Source organism: Malaya genurostris, chromosome 2, assembly GCF_030247185.1.
Source record: "Malaya genurostris strain Urasoe2022 chromosome 2, Malgen_1.1, whole genome shotgun sequence".
NCBI lineage: Eukaryota > Metazoa > Arthropoda > Insecta > Diptera > Culicidae > Malaya > Malaya genurostris.
The window spans coordinates 77,115,660-77,132,387 of record NC_080571.1 but is presented as its reverse complement, the minus strand read 5'-3'; the positions used below and the strand labels follow the sequence as shown (position 1 = coordinate 77,132,387).

The 16,728-nt window shown below is 36.8% G+C and overlaps 2 protein-coding genes across 2 annotated transcripts; one reads left to right on the top strand and one right to left on the bottom strand.

The window, feature by feature from the left end:
• Positions 1 to 7,318: 7,318 nt before the first annotated feature.
• On the bottom strand, positions 7,319 to 8,674 carry LOC131430769 (uncharacterized). Its single transcript, XM_058595971.1, has 2 exons — positions 8,418 to 8,674; positions 7,319 to 7,862 (listed from the first exon to the last, which is right to left on the bottom strand). The coding sequence occupies exons 1-2, from the start codon at positions 8,611 to 8,613 to the stop codon at positions 7,357 to 7,359; spliced, it is 702 nt and encodes a 233-aa protein (XP_058451954.1). The 5' UTR covers positions 8,614 to 8,674; the 3' UTR covers positions 7,319 to 7,356.
• Positions 8,675 to 14,956: 6,282 nt separating this feature from the next.
• On the top strand, positions 14,957 to 16,454 carry LOC131429482 (uncharacterized). Its single transcript, XM_058593622.1, has 2 exons — positions 14,957 to 15,314; positions 15,710 to 16,454. Exons 1-2 carry the CDS (start codon positions 15,137 to 15,139, stop codon positions 16,378 to 16,380), a joined length of 849 nt encoding a protein of 282 aa, XP_058449605.1. The 5' UTR covers positions 14,957 to 15,136; the 3' UTR covers positions 16,381 to 16,454.
• Positions 16,455 to 16,728: the final 274 nt, after the last annotated feature.

The window sequence follows — 16,728 nt, the reverse complement described above, 5'->3', positions numbered from 1 at the left end:
CGATCTTGGTCTTCCTGGTGGCGCTTTTTCCTCCGGAAAACCGTGTTCTGTTTGTTTCGCGCCTATCTGTATCGTTCCTCGTTCGCTCTAGTGCGGTGTTGCAGCATCATCGCCCTTGCTGCATTCTTCTCTTCGACCAACTGCTGACATTCGCCGTCAAAGCAGTCATTTCCTCGATTCGATAACCTCGTACCTAGAACGGTTGCAGCAGTGCTACTCACGGCGGACCTTATATTCCTCCAGCCGTCTTCAAGAGTCGCCGCGCCAAGCTGCTCTTTCGTTGGTAGCACTTGCTCCAGTTGTTGCGCGTATTCCTCTGCAGTACGAATGTTACGTAGCTGCTCGAGATTGAGTCCCGGCGTTCCTGTGCGACGAGTATTGTGCCGCGTTGATAGTTTTAAGCGCATACAAACCGCGAGAAGGTAATGGTCAGAATCAATATTGGCACTGCGGTAAGTGCGGACATTGATGACGTCGGAGAAGAATCGCCCGTCGATGAGAACGTGGCCGATTTGATTTCCCGTGTGTTGATCCGGTGATCTCCAGGTGGCTTTGTGGATATCTTTGCGGGGAAAGAAGGTGCTTCGAACTACCATTCCTCGGGAGGCTGCGAAGTTTACGCATCGTTGACCGTTGTCGTTAGTTACCGCGTGCAGGCTCTCCAGCCCGATCACGGGCCTGTACATTGCCTCCCGGCCTACCTGAGCATTCATGTCGCCGATGACGATTTTTACATCCCGCCGTAGGCTGCTGTCGTAGGTTTGTTCCAGCTGTGCGTAGAATGCTTCCTTCTCGTCATCGGATCTCGTCTCATGTGGGCAGTGCACGTTGATGATGCTGTAATTGAAGAAACGGCCCCCTTCAATACGCACATTCTATCTGCCACCCAATCACGCGCTGGCGCATCTTGCCCAACACTACAAATCCAGTTCCTAGAACGTTGGTTGTGCCGCAGCTCTGGTAGAAGGTAGCCGCTCGATGCCCACTTTTCCACACCTTCTGTCCCGTACAACAAAGTTCCTGCAGTGCTACGACATCGAAGCCGCGGATTTGAAGCTCATCATGCATCATTCGGTCGTATCCTGGGAAGCCAAGCGATTTGCAGTTCCATGAGCCAAGCTTCCAATCGTAGTCCTTAGTTCGTCGCGTTGGTCTTTGCCGATTATTTCGACGATGCAAAATAAGAAAAAATTCTTACAAATTTGAAATATTCTAATTTGCAGGTTAGGTTAGCTTTTTGCCACACGAATCGACTTTGGCTTTACCAGTTCCATGTTACCGGTTCCAGAAGTACCGGAATAAGTGGTCAATAACTTCAAAACGAAATTCAAATGATTCTCTCAGAGACGGCTAAACCGAGAATCAAATGAAAATGCCCTTGGTCTTATAAGGTGCTAATGAATCTTTTTCCGAATCCGATTTCCGATTATGGAACTAGATAGTGAAGCGTGTTCAAAATTTCAAGCCGGTACTTAGAGCGATATGGAAAATACCGGAAAAATTGTTTTGAATTTACGCTATAACTTAACAAACTTACAAATTGAAAGGATATTAGTTTATTCTCAAATAATCTGATCAGTTTCTAACGGAGAAAACAGATTGAAAAACTGACATGCGAATGCAATAGTGTAATGAGAACCGCGAAAATAATACCGCAGAAAAATTATGTTACCGCGGTTCTCGTTACATTATTGCATTCGCATGTCAATTTTCCAATCTGTTTTCCCCGTTAGATACTGATCATATTTAAAACTAACTCAAGACGGCTTTACGTCTTAACAAAGACTAAAAAACAAATTCTCAAATAATCTTTTAATTATTTATTCAAGTTTCAATTTTTTTTCAGAAATACTCTAGTGATATTTATGAAAATGTAAGTATTAAGAGAAAGCCGTCGTTACACCACTAAATGGATTGAAACAGGTTTCAACATGTTATTTGAAAACAAGTTAATAAATAACCATTTTGCTTCGATGCACCACGATAATACCGAATACAGCTTGATATGAATTAAGAATCGGTCTCGAGAATCTGAATATTTTCTTCATGGTAAGACTTAAAATCTAAAGAACTGTTAACTTACATAATTTTCGAGCTTTGAGAATGCTTATTGACTGCATTAATTTGTTTTTTGTATCACTATAAACAACGTTTATTTGAAGGCGCGTTGAAGAATATTCAACTAGAATTGAATTTCACTCGACCGTTTGAAGTTCGAGGATTCCAAATAAACTTTGTTCTTTTCTCTATGGAAATGTGAATGGAAATTAATGACTGCTTTTCGATAAAAAAAAAGTAACGTATTGATGTCTCAGAACAGTGTTATGCCATGTTTACAAGTGATAAATCATATTTTTACCTATTTTTATATATATAAAAAATAGGTATAGAATTCGCTCAAACTTTCGAAAAATTTTTTACCTATTTTTATATATATAAAAAATAGGTATAGAATTCGCTCAAACTTTCGAAAAATTTTCCGAGGCCCGGAGGGCCGAATGTCATATACCAATCGATTCAGCTCGACGAACTGAGCAAATGTCTGTGTGTGTGTGTGTGTATGTGTGTGTGTCCGTATGTGTGTTGTCAACTAAGAGGTCGAGATCTCAGAGATGGCTGGACCGATTTTCATCAAACTAGTCGCAAATGAAAGGTCTCCCCGTCACCCAAAACGCTATTGAATGGTTTTGAGATCGGATGTTTACTTTTTGAGTTATACAAAGTTTTATGTCAAAATTTTCAGTTTTTTGACAGTATCTGTCACAATTGACCTTGAAAACAGAATATGTTTTCAGACTTAGATTCCGCACGGTAATACCTATCCAACAAGCCATAGATTGTTAAAATCCGTCCATTTTTAACGGAGATATCGAAATTTTTCTGTAAGCGACTTTTCCCCCTATTCCAGCAGTAGGAGTTTTGAGCACTGTATGACAAAGAAATGCTTGGGAGCAACGGAAAACACGATTTTTTATACTGTTACATACAATTGTTTCTAAGAACCAAAAGGATTGTTTACAGCATTCTTTTTCATGACATTTAGCCTCGGACCGATTTTGGCACGGCTCGTTTTTGGCAACATAATCGTTCGAATATGACATATATAAACCAGATGATGGCAGATTTTTTTTTAATTATTTTGTTTTAAACTACTTACAGCAATAAATGCTGGAACAACATAACATCCATATACCATTCGAATCAGTTCGTCGAGATCAGCAAAGGCGTGTGTGACAAATAACTTCAATTAATTTTCTCGGAAAATTTCTTTTCTACAAATTCAGATTCATACGAAAAGTCGTATGCTCCCAAACAAAGCTCCTGCATTATGTTTGGTTCCGACCTCTGGTTTCGGAACTACAGGATGATATGTGAAACGAAATCAAAATTGTGTAACTCATTTTTCTTGAAGATGGCTGAACCGATCTAAGATGCAAATGAAATCTAAGAATCATCTAAGATTCAAATGAAAAGTTTCAAAGTTCTATAAAACATCTTGCTTTTCAGTCAGATCCAACTTCCGGTTTCGGGGATTGTATAAAAATGTCTATTCCACATAATTTAATCAGGTTTATCGGGTTAGCAGATTTGGATAGTCGATAAAAAAAATTAACTTTTTTCAGTTTTAGTGGTATTTAGTTGTCGATCAGAAGGCACCTAAAAATTTAATTCGTGCTATGATCTCTCAAAGATGTCTTAACTGATTTTCAAATGTTTTGAAACAAATGTAAAGTGTACAGCTACTCAGGTGAATTTATCTGACTTCGGCCATACCGCTTTTAGAATTCCGGTTCCAGTATAAAATCGTTTCTCAAAGCTCAATCGTTTTCTCAAAAAAAGCCTAATCAAATTTCAGAAACAAAAATTTTAATTAAAACAAACTTATATACAAAAATTAATTATTTTATCCAATTATGACTTCCGGTTCTCGAATTACATGATGATGAATTTTTAAAATTCAAACCGATATAGAAGATGACAATCCCGAAAAGCTTCAAAGTTGAACTCAAAACTGTTGTAATTTATTCGTCATATGGCCATACGAATCGGTTTGGGTTATGCTGGTTCCTGAATACCGGCTCTGGAAGTACCTTAAATTACCGTAAACTCTAGAGTGGAACTTACATATCATGGCATGTTTAATCGATTATCACACTTCTAGATTCAAATTCGATCCGATTTGCAGTTTCGACATTACAGAGTAATGAGTGATTAAAATCTCAAATTGTCGCTTAAAACGAGGGTCATTAAAATAATGTCATGAAAACTTAAACACCGAAGAATATTCATGCAAAAAACACATGCGGATTGATAAAAATAGGTATCATCTCACTGCTAGGTGGATTAAACACGTTTTTGTGTCTATATTTGATGAAACATGGTTCAATGTCTTCACCTTGGAATAAAAACGATCATTATCTGAGTAGACCACATCGTTTAATCGTGTGAGTGCAAAATCAAGGAAAATGACCTCATTTTTCGAAGAAAAAAACAACACTGTTTCACCAAGATTTGGTCTCCGCAGTGACTACTGGCAATTCGCTGATTTCGAAAAAAATGTCCACCGGTAAGAAATTCTAATCAAATAAAGAAGCATTTGCTGAATATAAAGGCAAGGTGAGATAAAAGACAAATTTTTCTACAGGCACGGTATCGAAAAGATAGAGAAGCGTTGGGATGATGAATAAAATCGATTTTATGACAAAAAAGTGTGTTTCTTAGCTAGTCACACGACTTATTGAAAGATGAGTCAAGTCAAAAAACATATTTAATCCACCTAGCAATAGATGATACCGTTTTTACCGTTCCGCATTGTGTCGATCACTTTCAATAATAAACCAAATATTTTGATAAATAAGTTTCAACACCAGAATTTGAGCGCATGTTTGGATAATTCAGTTATTCTAGATTGCATTCGTTATATTTTGATTTGTAATTTATACATTGCTATACGCAATATTGCGATACTTTAAATATCTTCGTGCTAAAGCAGTGTGTCTTAAAAATAAACTGTTAAAGAAAAATAGTGAGGAAACATTGCTTACATTATGATCAAAAAAGAACCGGAATTTTCATTTTAAAATTCCCGCGCTTGTACAATCGGTATACTTTTATTCTCTTAACGTTGGCAACACTTTTATACACATTCTGTCAAATTTTGACGCATATCGTACGATGAGTTTTTGTTTGGCGTCTATACAAAGAAGTTGAAAAATTTTCGTGTGGCGATTTTTATAATGGATGAAAATTTAGAACAACGTGCGTGCATCAAATTTTGTGTTGCAAATGGATTTAAGTGTTCCGAAACGTTGAAAATGTTAGAAAAGGCCTTTGGTGAATCGTGTCTAGGAAAAACACAGGCATACGAGTGGTAAAAAACGCTTCAAAGGTGGTCGTACAAGCTTGGATCATGATGAGATCCCGCCGCTCAACATCTGTTACTGAAGAAAACATTGAATCGGCGAAGCAAATCGTGTTGCAAAATCGTTCTGTACCTATCAGAGAGATTGCAGTGTTGTTGTGCATCTCTTATGGATCAGCCGAACACATTTTAACTGATGTTTTGGGTTTGAAACGCGTCGCTTCTCGGCTGGTGCCAAAAAAGCTTAATTTCATTCAAAAACAGCGTCGTGTTGATGTGGCCAAAGAGATGATTTCCAACGCAGATAGTGACCCTATATTCATCGGATGCATCATAACTAGTGATGAGGTGTGGATCTATGAATATGACGACGAAACCGCACAACAATCGACCGAATGGAGCTTCGAAGGCGAGCCGAAACCATCGATTTTTTTCGCCACATGAAAATTTTTCAACTTCTTTGTATAGACGCCAAACAAAAACTCATCGTACGACATGCGTCAAAATTTGACAGAATGTGTATAAAAGTGTTGCCAACGTTGAGAGAATAAAAGTTTACCGATTGGACAAGCGCGGGAATATTAAAATAACAATTCCGGTTCTTTTTTTATCATATCATATCATATATTTTTATCATTGAATTCCATGCGAAATAATTTATCTTTAATTGATGTCGACTAAATTGAATCTCTTAAAGAGCCGAAGATCCGATCAGCTCGTAGCGTGTTCCCTGCGTCATAATGCAGTGAACTGGGTAGCAAATGAGTGAGCTGGTGAGCTGCGGTTCCTTTGAAAAGAGCTGTGAGCTGTCAGCTCACTTCAATGATTCGATTCACTGGAACAGCTCACACTTCCGGTGAAACTCTCAACGGGTGAGCACGTTGCATCGTGTTAGTCCGGGGAAAATTCGAGTATTTCGCAAGAAAGAAAGGATTTTCAGCCATACTTTGACGATTCGACGCAGCCACACAGCGAGATTTTCGCTTGTAGTCAAGTGAAAAGAAAGTCCACTGGACTATAAACGAAAATTAACTGGCAATATAGCCTTAGTTGCTGTGCCATCAATTCGGCGTCATCTCAAGTGAGGTGACGCCAACCAGAAAGGAAGAAGAAGAAGAAGGAACAGCTCAGGAGCGAATTGCCCATCTCTAATATTTACAGATTCTGTTTCGTGCGAAAGTAAATCGATACGCTATTAGATTACATGATTATTGTTTGGGGGGCTAATGCTAAAAGATAGTTAATCGTGTTTTTGTCACATCAGATGAAAATGATTATCTTTATTACAAAATCCTGAACTGAGTTCGTTTAGGATCCACGGTTTCGCTGGAAAATTAAGATTCCAGAGGGCACACGACTCCGTCGACAAATGAATCCTGTTTCAATCAAACAATTTCGAAGTAATGTTTTCAAATCAAGTTAAATGTGGCAAATTCATCAACAAATCACCGTAATACAAACGCTCCGAATCGGGCAAATTTAAAACCCTTAAGAAACCGTATAAGATTATTTTTCATCGATCTGGCATCTGTTGAAAATTGATATTAGAAGGTTGACTTGTTTTTGATGAAAACACAATCATAACTTTTGAATAGTATCTTGTATGGATAAAAACTTTTTGCGCAATATTTAGCTCGACAACTGTTCGGAAGACGATTTCTCATACAAAATGCAGGCTTATTCTCTGAAAAATCAATTATTTCGAATTCAGTTTTACATCGATAATGGTTTTCAGTAAAACTTTCGATTGAATTGAAAATTTATTTCATATTACTCTTGACTTACATGGCGTGAAAGTTTCACTATTTCTTCTGTGTATTCGATTTTGACAAATAATATAGCGGATGATTAGAGTGAAGATCATCGCTAATTGAAAATAGCGCACTGGGAATTGGAAATAAGGAATTTTGTCATCGAATTCATTATATAAAAAAACTATCGTCAGCTCAACATTTTTAAAAACATCTATTTAAAAATAATATGACACACATTTGTTAAACATCATCTTTGTAAGTTAAACCAGGCTCTATCTTGACCTCATTTAGTGATGGACTTCTTTTTACGATCAATCCGGGAGTAGGCACGGAATGTTCTGTGTTCAGAACAGATTCTCTGGGAATAGACGGCACTCGAGCTGCTGGTGTCTGAGAACAAGAAGACCCGATATTCTCCGAAAACTCCAGAGCTCTTTTCATTGCTTCCATTCGAAATTTCATCTTCTGTCGCACCGATAGCGGCCTAATCAGTGGCAGCAATGTCCGAAAGAAATGCATGTCCTCGCTTTCATCCCATCTCTTATATTTCTTCTGTACGCAATTCGTTTGTCTCGGTTGCCTACTGTCATCGTCCTTACAATCGCTGTCGATCGTTTGTTTTGCAGGTGACTTTAAAAACGAAAGATTCTCCTCGGAAACGAACGGCCTTCTTCTGTTGTCAGACAGTTTTAAAGATTCATTTAAAGCAGTTCTGAGCTGTCGCCACTTTTTCTGGACCTCAAGAACTGAAAACGAGAAGAAAATTTTTTTAAAAGAAGAAAAAACTTGTTAGAAAAAAAAGTATATTCGAATTTTTTTCAAAATGTTTATTCGAAAATTTGACTGATTTGGTGAAAGTCAATTTTTCAATTGACAAGCTAGGTTCATAAGAATTGGATCGTATGTGGAATTGAATCACCTTTAAAACACTTGTTTTTGTGCCTCTCCTGAAAAATTATTTTGAGAGATGCTTCAAAATCGTGACATAATAAAACGATAGCCATATCAATATAATTTCCGCCAAAATATACAAGATTTCGAAATTTACATTACAAACTAGACCAAATTTGTATCAAATTCAAATCAATGAACTGAACCTGTTACAAAAATGGCATCACTGCCTACAACATCATAATTAATTTTTCCCGTCGGTTTTGCACCGTTCTGACCATGCGAAAGTGTGTATGTGTTCCAAAAGTGACCATTACCATAAACACACACACGCCGCACATCACAAATCTGTTTTCGTATGATTTTCTGCTTCTATAGAGAGCAACGAAACGTAACCGTCACGCACCTACCTGTACTCAACTTATCACTGGGAGTCATTCCACCGAACTCTGGAATCATGACGGTACACAAATCCTCCCAGTGAAGAAATCGTAATGTTTTATCACGGTACTCCTCTGAGGTTCTATCCCAGAGGGCTCTCCGCATTCGAACTTCGTCGATAAACTTCTCCGTGTCTATATTCTGCATATTACCGGACTGGAACATTTCACTTCACACTGGTTCGAAAACGACCAAACAAACTATCTTCAAACTCATCTGCTTTTGTTTGATTTCTTCTATCAAGCAACAAACTGACAGCGTGTTTCTTGAGGTATGCGACATAAAACAAGTATCACGTTTGGGTGTGCAACATACTCCGATGTAGCAAATGAGCTGTGGAAACAAGTGATTAGAAACGAGTTATGACTAGGTCACCTTACCCTATCCGAAGTCAATTTTGATTGAACCGGAGAAAGAATGAAATTGCTTGAACTTGAAACTAGGCAAAGAATCGCAGGAAGCAGAACTTAAAAAATGTTGCACCGATAATATTACGTAATATTCTGATATGTTAATCGATCTGTATTACTTATGCAATGCAATTTTCACTGTCACATTTTTTTCTGCAATTGGATTGAATTTTTTCGACATATAACGAAAAAGAGCTGCGAGGCAGGGCTCTTATGAGAGCTTGGAGACACTATCAGGTATTTTCGGACGAATCTTCAAGAAAAAAACATCAGTTTTTTGAGAAAAATGTTCCAAATAAACTGATATTTCTCCGAAATTAATATTATATTGATTGATGTTTTATAGACACTTCGGCAACACTTAAAACTTGGCTCATGGATGTCCCGATTTTTATACGATATCCTAGTTATACGGGAAAGATGTTGAAGTTGTTTAAACCCAGACTGGTTTTGGTATTCTGTAGAGCAAGACTCATCGTTTGTCATTCCAAGGACGAAATTGTAGGGGAGATTGTAAATCTTTCTCATTCACAAATCGCTTGCCAATTAGGAAAATCGTTACAACTCCCGACATATGTTGCCGTTAAGTGTAAGTTTTGATGCTTTTTTGATAAATTAAATTTATTATTGCTGCGCACTGAAAATAATACGAATATCTTAGAGAGCCTTCTGAAATTCTAGTCCACGAGAAGTAGTGTGGCAGTATTCTTAAGAAAAATAATTCTTTGAGAAAATTCGTTTTGATTTATTGGACATTTTTATTAGACTCTTAGTTATTTACCGTGCAGGAGAGACTAAAAGGTTAAACTACTTATTCATTGAACACTTCAACTACGAAAGCTTACTTCATGGCACACATCAATTAATTTTTTAACGAACGTCGTTAAAAATTTTACTGACTGCCAAATAGCTGAAGCTTCGATGATTGCAGAGAAATGGTTTAGACATATTGTCCAGTAGTAAATGATACTAAAAATAGGAACAACTTATATACAGTCTGCGATCATTGTCAGCTTTTTTGTTCCAGGGAATTTTGTAACAACTTAAAATTTTATTGGAGTGCTGAAATTAGAACCACGTAACAAGAATAAACAAAATAAGAAATTTGCATGAATCAATCGTATTCTCCTAGTATGTTAATATTGTCTTATTTTCGCTTGCAAAAACTTTTTTATTTGACAGCTAATTTTCTTGCTGAAGCTTTCAGTAATCTTTGCCGAATTACTTCATTATGTTCAATTCATTCACAGAAAGTATTTAAAACTGCATAAGGAAAAAGTAATAACATTTCAAACTCTAAGAATTATGTCAGTCGAATGAAAACAAGTGTTCTAAAATATGTTTACAGGTTCAGCTGAAATTCAGTAGTTCGTTGTCAGATAAATAAAAAGTGGATAAATTTTACAGATCGTTCAGAGAAAATAATATTTTACAGATCGAAACCGTAAAAATTTTTCCACTGAACACCAAAAAAGAAATTTGGTTCGCAGTCCAGATATTTTTTTCTAATTCTAGTTTCTGTTGCTAAATAAAGGAAACTAACCTTTCTCATATAGAAAGTCTCTGGAATCAAATTGACAATCGACTTTTGAACCGGTTTGAGTACCATTCGGTACACATCGAGGTCGCCACATAACTGAGTTATGTGGCAATAATATGCTCTTGATTTTCTGGAAGATTGATTAGACTTTCAAATGAAATGTTTCATGATTTAGTAACCTACTATTGAAACTAGTTCAGATCCGACGTCAGAATGGAAGGATCATATGTACAAAAAATGAAAATATTGAGCTCTCAATTTGCTGAACCGATTTTTACAAACTTAGATTGAAATGAAGGCTTTCATGCGAGTGATTTTATAAGAGACTACGGAAAGCGAAAAGAATTCATCAACATCAGAAAGTGAATCGCTCCGATATTGCTAGTTGTCCTTTGAACAAAATAATTGGCTTTCGTTTCCAGAAACAGTACTTGAAAACAGCAATATTGTAATCTCAGTTCGACCGATTTTCAATGAGATTTGCTGAGTATTTTAAACTGTCATAAAAGATATTTCATTGCTCATTACTTCTGCATTAGCTTAAAGGAAATTTTTCGTATGATATTGAATAAAGAAGTTGTTAACGTGTATATCTCGTATTCGCGTCATCCAGTTATGTCTCTGACATTAACGACTCACCCTTTTTAGCACTAATCTTGTAGCAGATCGAAAATAATAGCCAGTACCCTGCCCACGTTGTTTTAATGAAATGTTTCGGTTTATGTTTTAGCCGTTCATCTTCATGCCTGGTGAGACAATCAAAGATGAACTATTAAATTTGATGTTGGTACACTAAGCCAGTGAACCATTTCGAGAATGATTTTAGTTTTTTGTTGAAATGCAATTTTTGACACAATAACTATCGATTTATTTTTAATTTAGTAGTCAAATTCAACTTAAACTACGAGACAATTTTAAGTTTGGCGGATGCTAAGTTATTTGGATTTATTTTTCACTGAAAATAAAATGATAACATGTGGTATATTAATTACAATACAGTGATCGTAAGAAGAACTTCGAGAAAAATTTACTTCGTTTTACAATGTATTAAAACTTTTTATTGGGGTATTTTCTTTTACTGAAAGCATAAAAAGAAATTACACAGGAAAGATTTTTATTAAAGATCTAAAATTAGTTTTGTTTTGCAAGATTATTTTCCAATGTCGGAAAATAACTGTCGAACATACCGCCTGATCCAATTAGTTCTGATACCTTTTTTCGAATGTCTCATTTCAGGTAAAGCTAAGCTGATGAAACAGTATTCTGACTTGTTTGACTTCATTCTTTTCGTAAAAATTTAAAAATTATTAGTGAACGTTGACTTTGCAAGAAGTTTAGTTTTTTTATGTTATGTTATTTCGACATAACCTCAATTCACAATGCCCCACTGCTGCGTGCTGGTAATAATATGAATAGCTTTCTGTCACTGTAGTTCATGGGCAGTAGTGTTCATTTAAAAAGATTGCATGAATCTAATGCCGTTTTTCATTGAAAAACACTGGTGGCGTGGATTGCTCTGATTTTGCCCTTTTGTGCAGAAGGACAATTTTTCGACGGTGTTTCATTGCCATTTCGTCTCGAAAGTGCAAATCCACGCCACCAGTGTTGTTTCTATGAAAAACGCCATGAGTAACTCAACATTTTTTTATATGTAATGAAAGCGTTACCGCGACTGGCTCTAATATTCTTCACTCGTTTCTGTTAAAAATATCCAAATTCGAAAGACACAATCGAAAGTTTTAAATTTGTGTTGTTTCTTAAATCTAGAATCTTAACATAAACAAAACATCAAAAAACCAAATTAAATAAATTTTTCGAACCATCCGTTAGATGTTTCCATTTGGTTCATAAAACTGTTCAGTAGTTGTTTGACAGCTCACCTTTTTGCCTTTCTCATGTAGAATGGTTATACAATCACTGTATACTGTATACTCTATACAATCAGTGTATAGGGTAAAGTGTTATAATATGCCAACCTTAAGAAAACATTGAGATATGTATAAATGTGCTGATATATTTTCTTCGAGGATGTATGTATTTCTTTGCAATACGTCTGAGGAACATAATTTTCAATGATTTCGGTAGAAGTGATGAGAATTGATTGATACAAATACATTTTCCAAAACGACCACATTCTCAGTTTTTTCGCTTACCGTGGATAAAATGCCCCACAACAATGATGCAATATGCCCCTTGAAATGTCAATATAAAAGAAAAGCAGATAAAGAAGATATTTCTTGAAATCAATTGCATAACCAATTAATTACAATTGAAAACCAACATTTTGGATCCTCCCTACGCTAAATTTTGTTTCAATAACCGTTATAAATCTTTAAAACAATATTTTAACTCGAAGCATACTGTTGAATCGAAGGTGGAGAATAATGTCCGTAGAGTGACTGTTATGAGAAAATTTGAATATCAAAGAAATGGCTTTGTTTCTCTAGATTTTTATACTGTAAATGGAGACATTAGCACTTCTGAAAGTTAATTAATAAGTAGCAACCGACCATTAGACGTTTTTTACGGTTAAAATGTTTGTTCAGTCGAAGCCAAATCTTACATCGAAAAGCTGCCTAATGACATTTTCAGTTTATTTATATATTCCTGTAAACGACAACTGCTAAACTTGCATAGCAGAAAGATCTTAGGAAAAGATACTGTTTGTGATAAAACTTTTGTGCAGAAAAGTCTTGAATACTTAAAAAAAGGAAGGGGGCGTTTTGGCCAACAGGGGCGCTTTATAACACTTTCCCCTACCATTTACCATTCGGCTAGACGAACTGAGCAAATGTCTGTGTGCGTATGTGAAAATAATGCTACTCACTTTTCTCGGAGAAGGCTGAACCGATCTTCACCATCTTAGATTCAACTGAAAGGTCCTAAGATGCCGTGAGAATATCCCAATTTTCATTCGGTTCAAAGCCTCTAGTTCCGTAGGTAGGGCGCATAGTGTAAAAATATCAATTTCAAGAGTATATTTTTCCTAAGCTACCGCTTTATATTGGCTAGTGAAAGTCTCTAGTTTGCAGATCATTAGAGTTTGTAAACCAGTAAACCATTGATAGTCCCATAAATGATTTGCTTAATTTTATATAAGTCCAACTACCGGTACATTTTTTCCAAAATTCAAATCGTCTTAAATTTTAAAAGAATTTGTAGCTCATATTAGTGTTTGGTTGTATGAACCAAATGTCACTATGCCGATATCCAGCTTTCGGTTCCGGAAGTACGAACAATAGTAATCAAATGTGATAAAACGGAACTCACTTCATTTCCTCACATATGGTTGAATAGATTTTCACTAACGTAAGTTCAAATGAAGTATATCAATGTAGTAGTGTTATGCAAAAGAAATCTACAAAACTCTTTTCTAAACTTTTTAAAAATTGTAGCATTTCGGGGAATTTATGCTGTAATATCAGCATAAATTCCCCGAAATGTATGAGAAAGGCAGCATTACACTACTAGGTGGATTAAAACAACTGGACGTTCAGCTATTGAAAATTCGGTAGAAAAAAAAACCGAATTCTGTGAATGTTTCTAAGTGTGTAATTTAATCGCTCCATTGCCAAAATAACGAACTTTGAGCACAGTTATTGAAAAGATTTAAAATAGACTAGAAAAAACTGTACCTTAGACATTCCCGTAACTAATGTATTTATTAGCAATAAGTACATTTCCAAGCGATTAGTACAAGTCAAACATGTTTTGAAAACATCAAAAAGAGTTTTTGTTATGAAAGAAAAGTCGCTAATTTGCAAATTTTCATTTTTCGTGGAGACGTATTTCACATCCGAAGAAATTGATACAATTGACTATGCATGACTGAACAAACTGATGGCATCTAATGTCGTTTGGATTTGCTAGGACAACACAGAATGACAGAAATAACTACGGGCTATTCTTGTACTCGTGATCTGCGTAGAGAGTGTTTAATTTAGATAGAACCTAATTTGTTGATTACACAAAAACGAACATTATCGCAGATGCGACAAATCGATCCCATGATAATTGAACTTCGAGAAAAACTGCGAACGTCGTTCGTCGAGGGGTCCTACGATTTACTCACGCTACAATTGTTTTAAATATGGAAGACAGGTGTTAGAATAACAACCGACCACTAGATGTGATGGAAGGAAATGTCAAGTCAAAATGAAAAATCACGTCTAAGACAAATTACTGTATAGTGTTTTGATGCATCAAAACTTGAAGCATCGTGAAACGATTACTGATTTAAGTACTTAAAGTACAGTTGATTCACAGAAAGTACTCGACAACATTGTCATCAACAAAGTAAAAAATTGATGGCAAATTATAAAAAGAACTTGTCCATATTTTCAATAAACTAAATTCATTGATAATTACCGTCGTATTTTCCATGCGGCACACTGAAACCTTCTAGTACTAACCCTTCGCATATGTTTCGCCTGTTGCATGAAACCCATGAAACACGCACACACCTTAGCTGCGAAGGTATGCCAAAAACGAAAACAAAAATAACAAACCGTGCTACATTTCGAACGCCGTACCGTCCGAGTAGTGTTGCGGACACAACCGCGACGTTCGTTTTCTACCGCACATAAAATAACGCTGTCAGCCGCTGAAGTCGACGGACGCAGCTCGGTGCAATTGGTGAATGAAAAATTGCCATTTTTTTCTCATTACTTCAATTTTGACAGTACCTACAATAGTTCTGCGGTTTACAAAAGTGCACTAACAGTGGAATCCTGTCGCGATGGCCGAAATCAACACGGAAGATTTCATCGAGGAAATTCGGAAGCGAAGAGCCATCTGGGACTTATCGGGAGAGGAGCACCGGGACCGAACTATGCGGTCTCGCCAATGGGAGGAAGTGTGCATTAGCATGGTTCCAAACTTCAGTCAGCTGTCCATCAGGCAAAGGATGGGAATAGGTAAGCTGGAGGTGTCCTTGCGCGAATCTAAATTGTTGATTTGACAGCCGCACGAACTAGCGTTATTCGCCGGCGACGTGAAATAAACGATCCTCGTATTTGTTGTATCGTTCGGCGTTTTTCTTTCAACGCACACATTCTCATACGCTGTGCGATACAGAACGGAAACCAATTTGTTTGCTATTTGAATGTGTACATGTGTGTGTTTGTGAGAGCTCATCATGGGGTGGAAAAGCACAATTAAAATATCATATGTCGATGCCCGATGAGTTTCTTCATTTCTCTATGCTCCATGCATCACACACCAGCAACATCAGATTAATGTTGCTTGGTGAGGAGAAGTGCACCCAGAATCACCACTAACGAATGTTTTGTTTCTCTCATTTTGCTTACAGTTATCGACCTTCAGAAAAAGTGGAAGCACATACGAGATGCTCTCATAAAATCGCTGCGGTGTCGTCGCAAAAGACTGAAACCCTATATTTACGAAAAGAATCTTGAGTTTCTGAACACGTCGGCCAAGGTTTTCCCCGACAATTCGTTGATCGATTTGCCGAACTATGAAATAGTGGAAAGTGTTTCCGAAGATGGTTCTGATAATAACAGTATTGCCAGTGATTCTGAGCCAAATGACACTTCGCACATTGCTGATTCGAAAATTGAAATGATTACAGCAAACGGAAACTATTCGGATTATTACAATGGACTAAAGTATTCACCAGCAACGCAACCCCAGAAGGAACACAAAACAGAGGACGAAAGTGGAGACATGCTATTTTTTCGGTCCTTGCTTCCGCTAGTGGAACCACTTTCGGTGCGTCAGAAAATCAAATTTCGAATGGAAGTAATGAAAAAGGCGTTGGAAATTTCCGAAGAGAATGCGGCCCAAGCGGAACCTTACGAAACGTTTGTGGTGACTCATGATCCCTCCACATCCGGTGCCACCGAGGTAGTCACCCAGTGTCCGGTTCCGGTTAGCACAAACGGCGGTAGCAGTCCACCTCGGAAACATCTCAAGAGAGAAGCATGTGATATCAGTGATGATTTTAATGGTGGTGTAGCTTAAATGTCATCATTCTATTTATTTGATTCCATTAAATAAATTATTGTAACACAATCGCAATATATTATTAAAAATTATCATTTGTGTCATGTTCTGCAATATTGACTTACTTTTCAGGGAAACAAGCAACACTTGTCAACTACTGAATCGGATGCAACTTGTCGTGCGACATTTGACGAGTGAAGCCCGTCAGTAGGGTGACAAATTGCACTGATTGATGAGCTGTTGATACTAATACCAAAAAAAAACGAAGGATATTTAATCCTTGACACTGTTTGCAGTAAAACAGTTCGAAGGGTCTTTAAAGTTGAAAGAAAAAACTACCTGCTTGTAGAGATATGTGTGTCGTTT

What these genes read in the sequence shown, in the direction of transcription:
- LOC131430769 (XM_058595971.1), bottom strand. Translation starts at nt 8,613, where the DNA reads ATGTTCCAGTCCGGTAATATGCAGAATATAGACACGGAGAAGTTTATC. An exon ending in CAGTGATAAGTTGAGTACAG is followed by an intron (nt 7,863 to 8,417) that starts GTAGGTGCGTGA and finishes TCTCGTTTTCAG; the next exon opens with TTCTTGAGGTCCAGAAAAAG.
- LOC131429482 (XM_058593622.1), top strand. Translation starts at nt 15,137, where the DNA reads ATGGCCGAAATCAACACGGAAGATTTCATCGAGGAAATTCGGAAGCGA. An exon ending in CAGGCAAAGGATGGGAATAG is followed by an intron (nt 15,315 to 15,709) that starts GTAAGCTGGAGG and finishes TTTTGCTTACAG; the next exon opens with TTATCGACCTTCAGAAAAAG.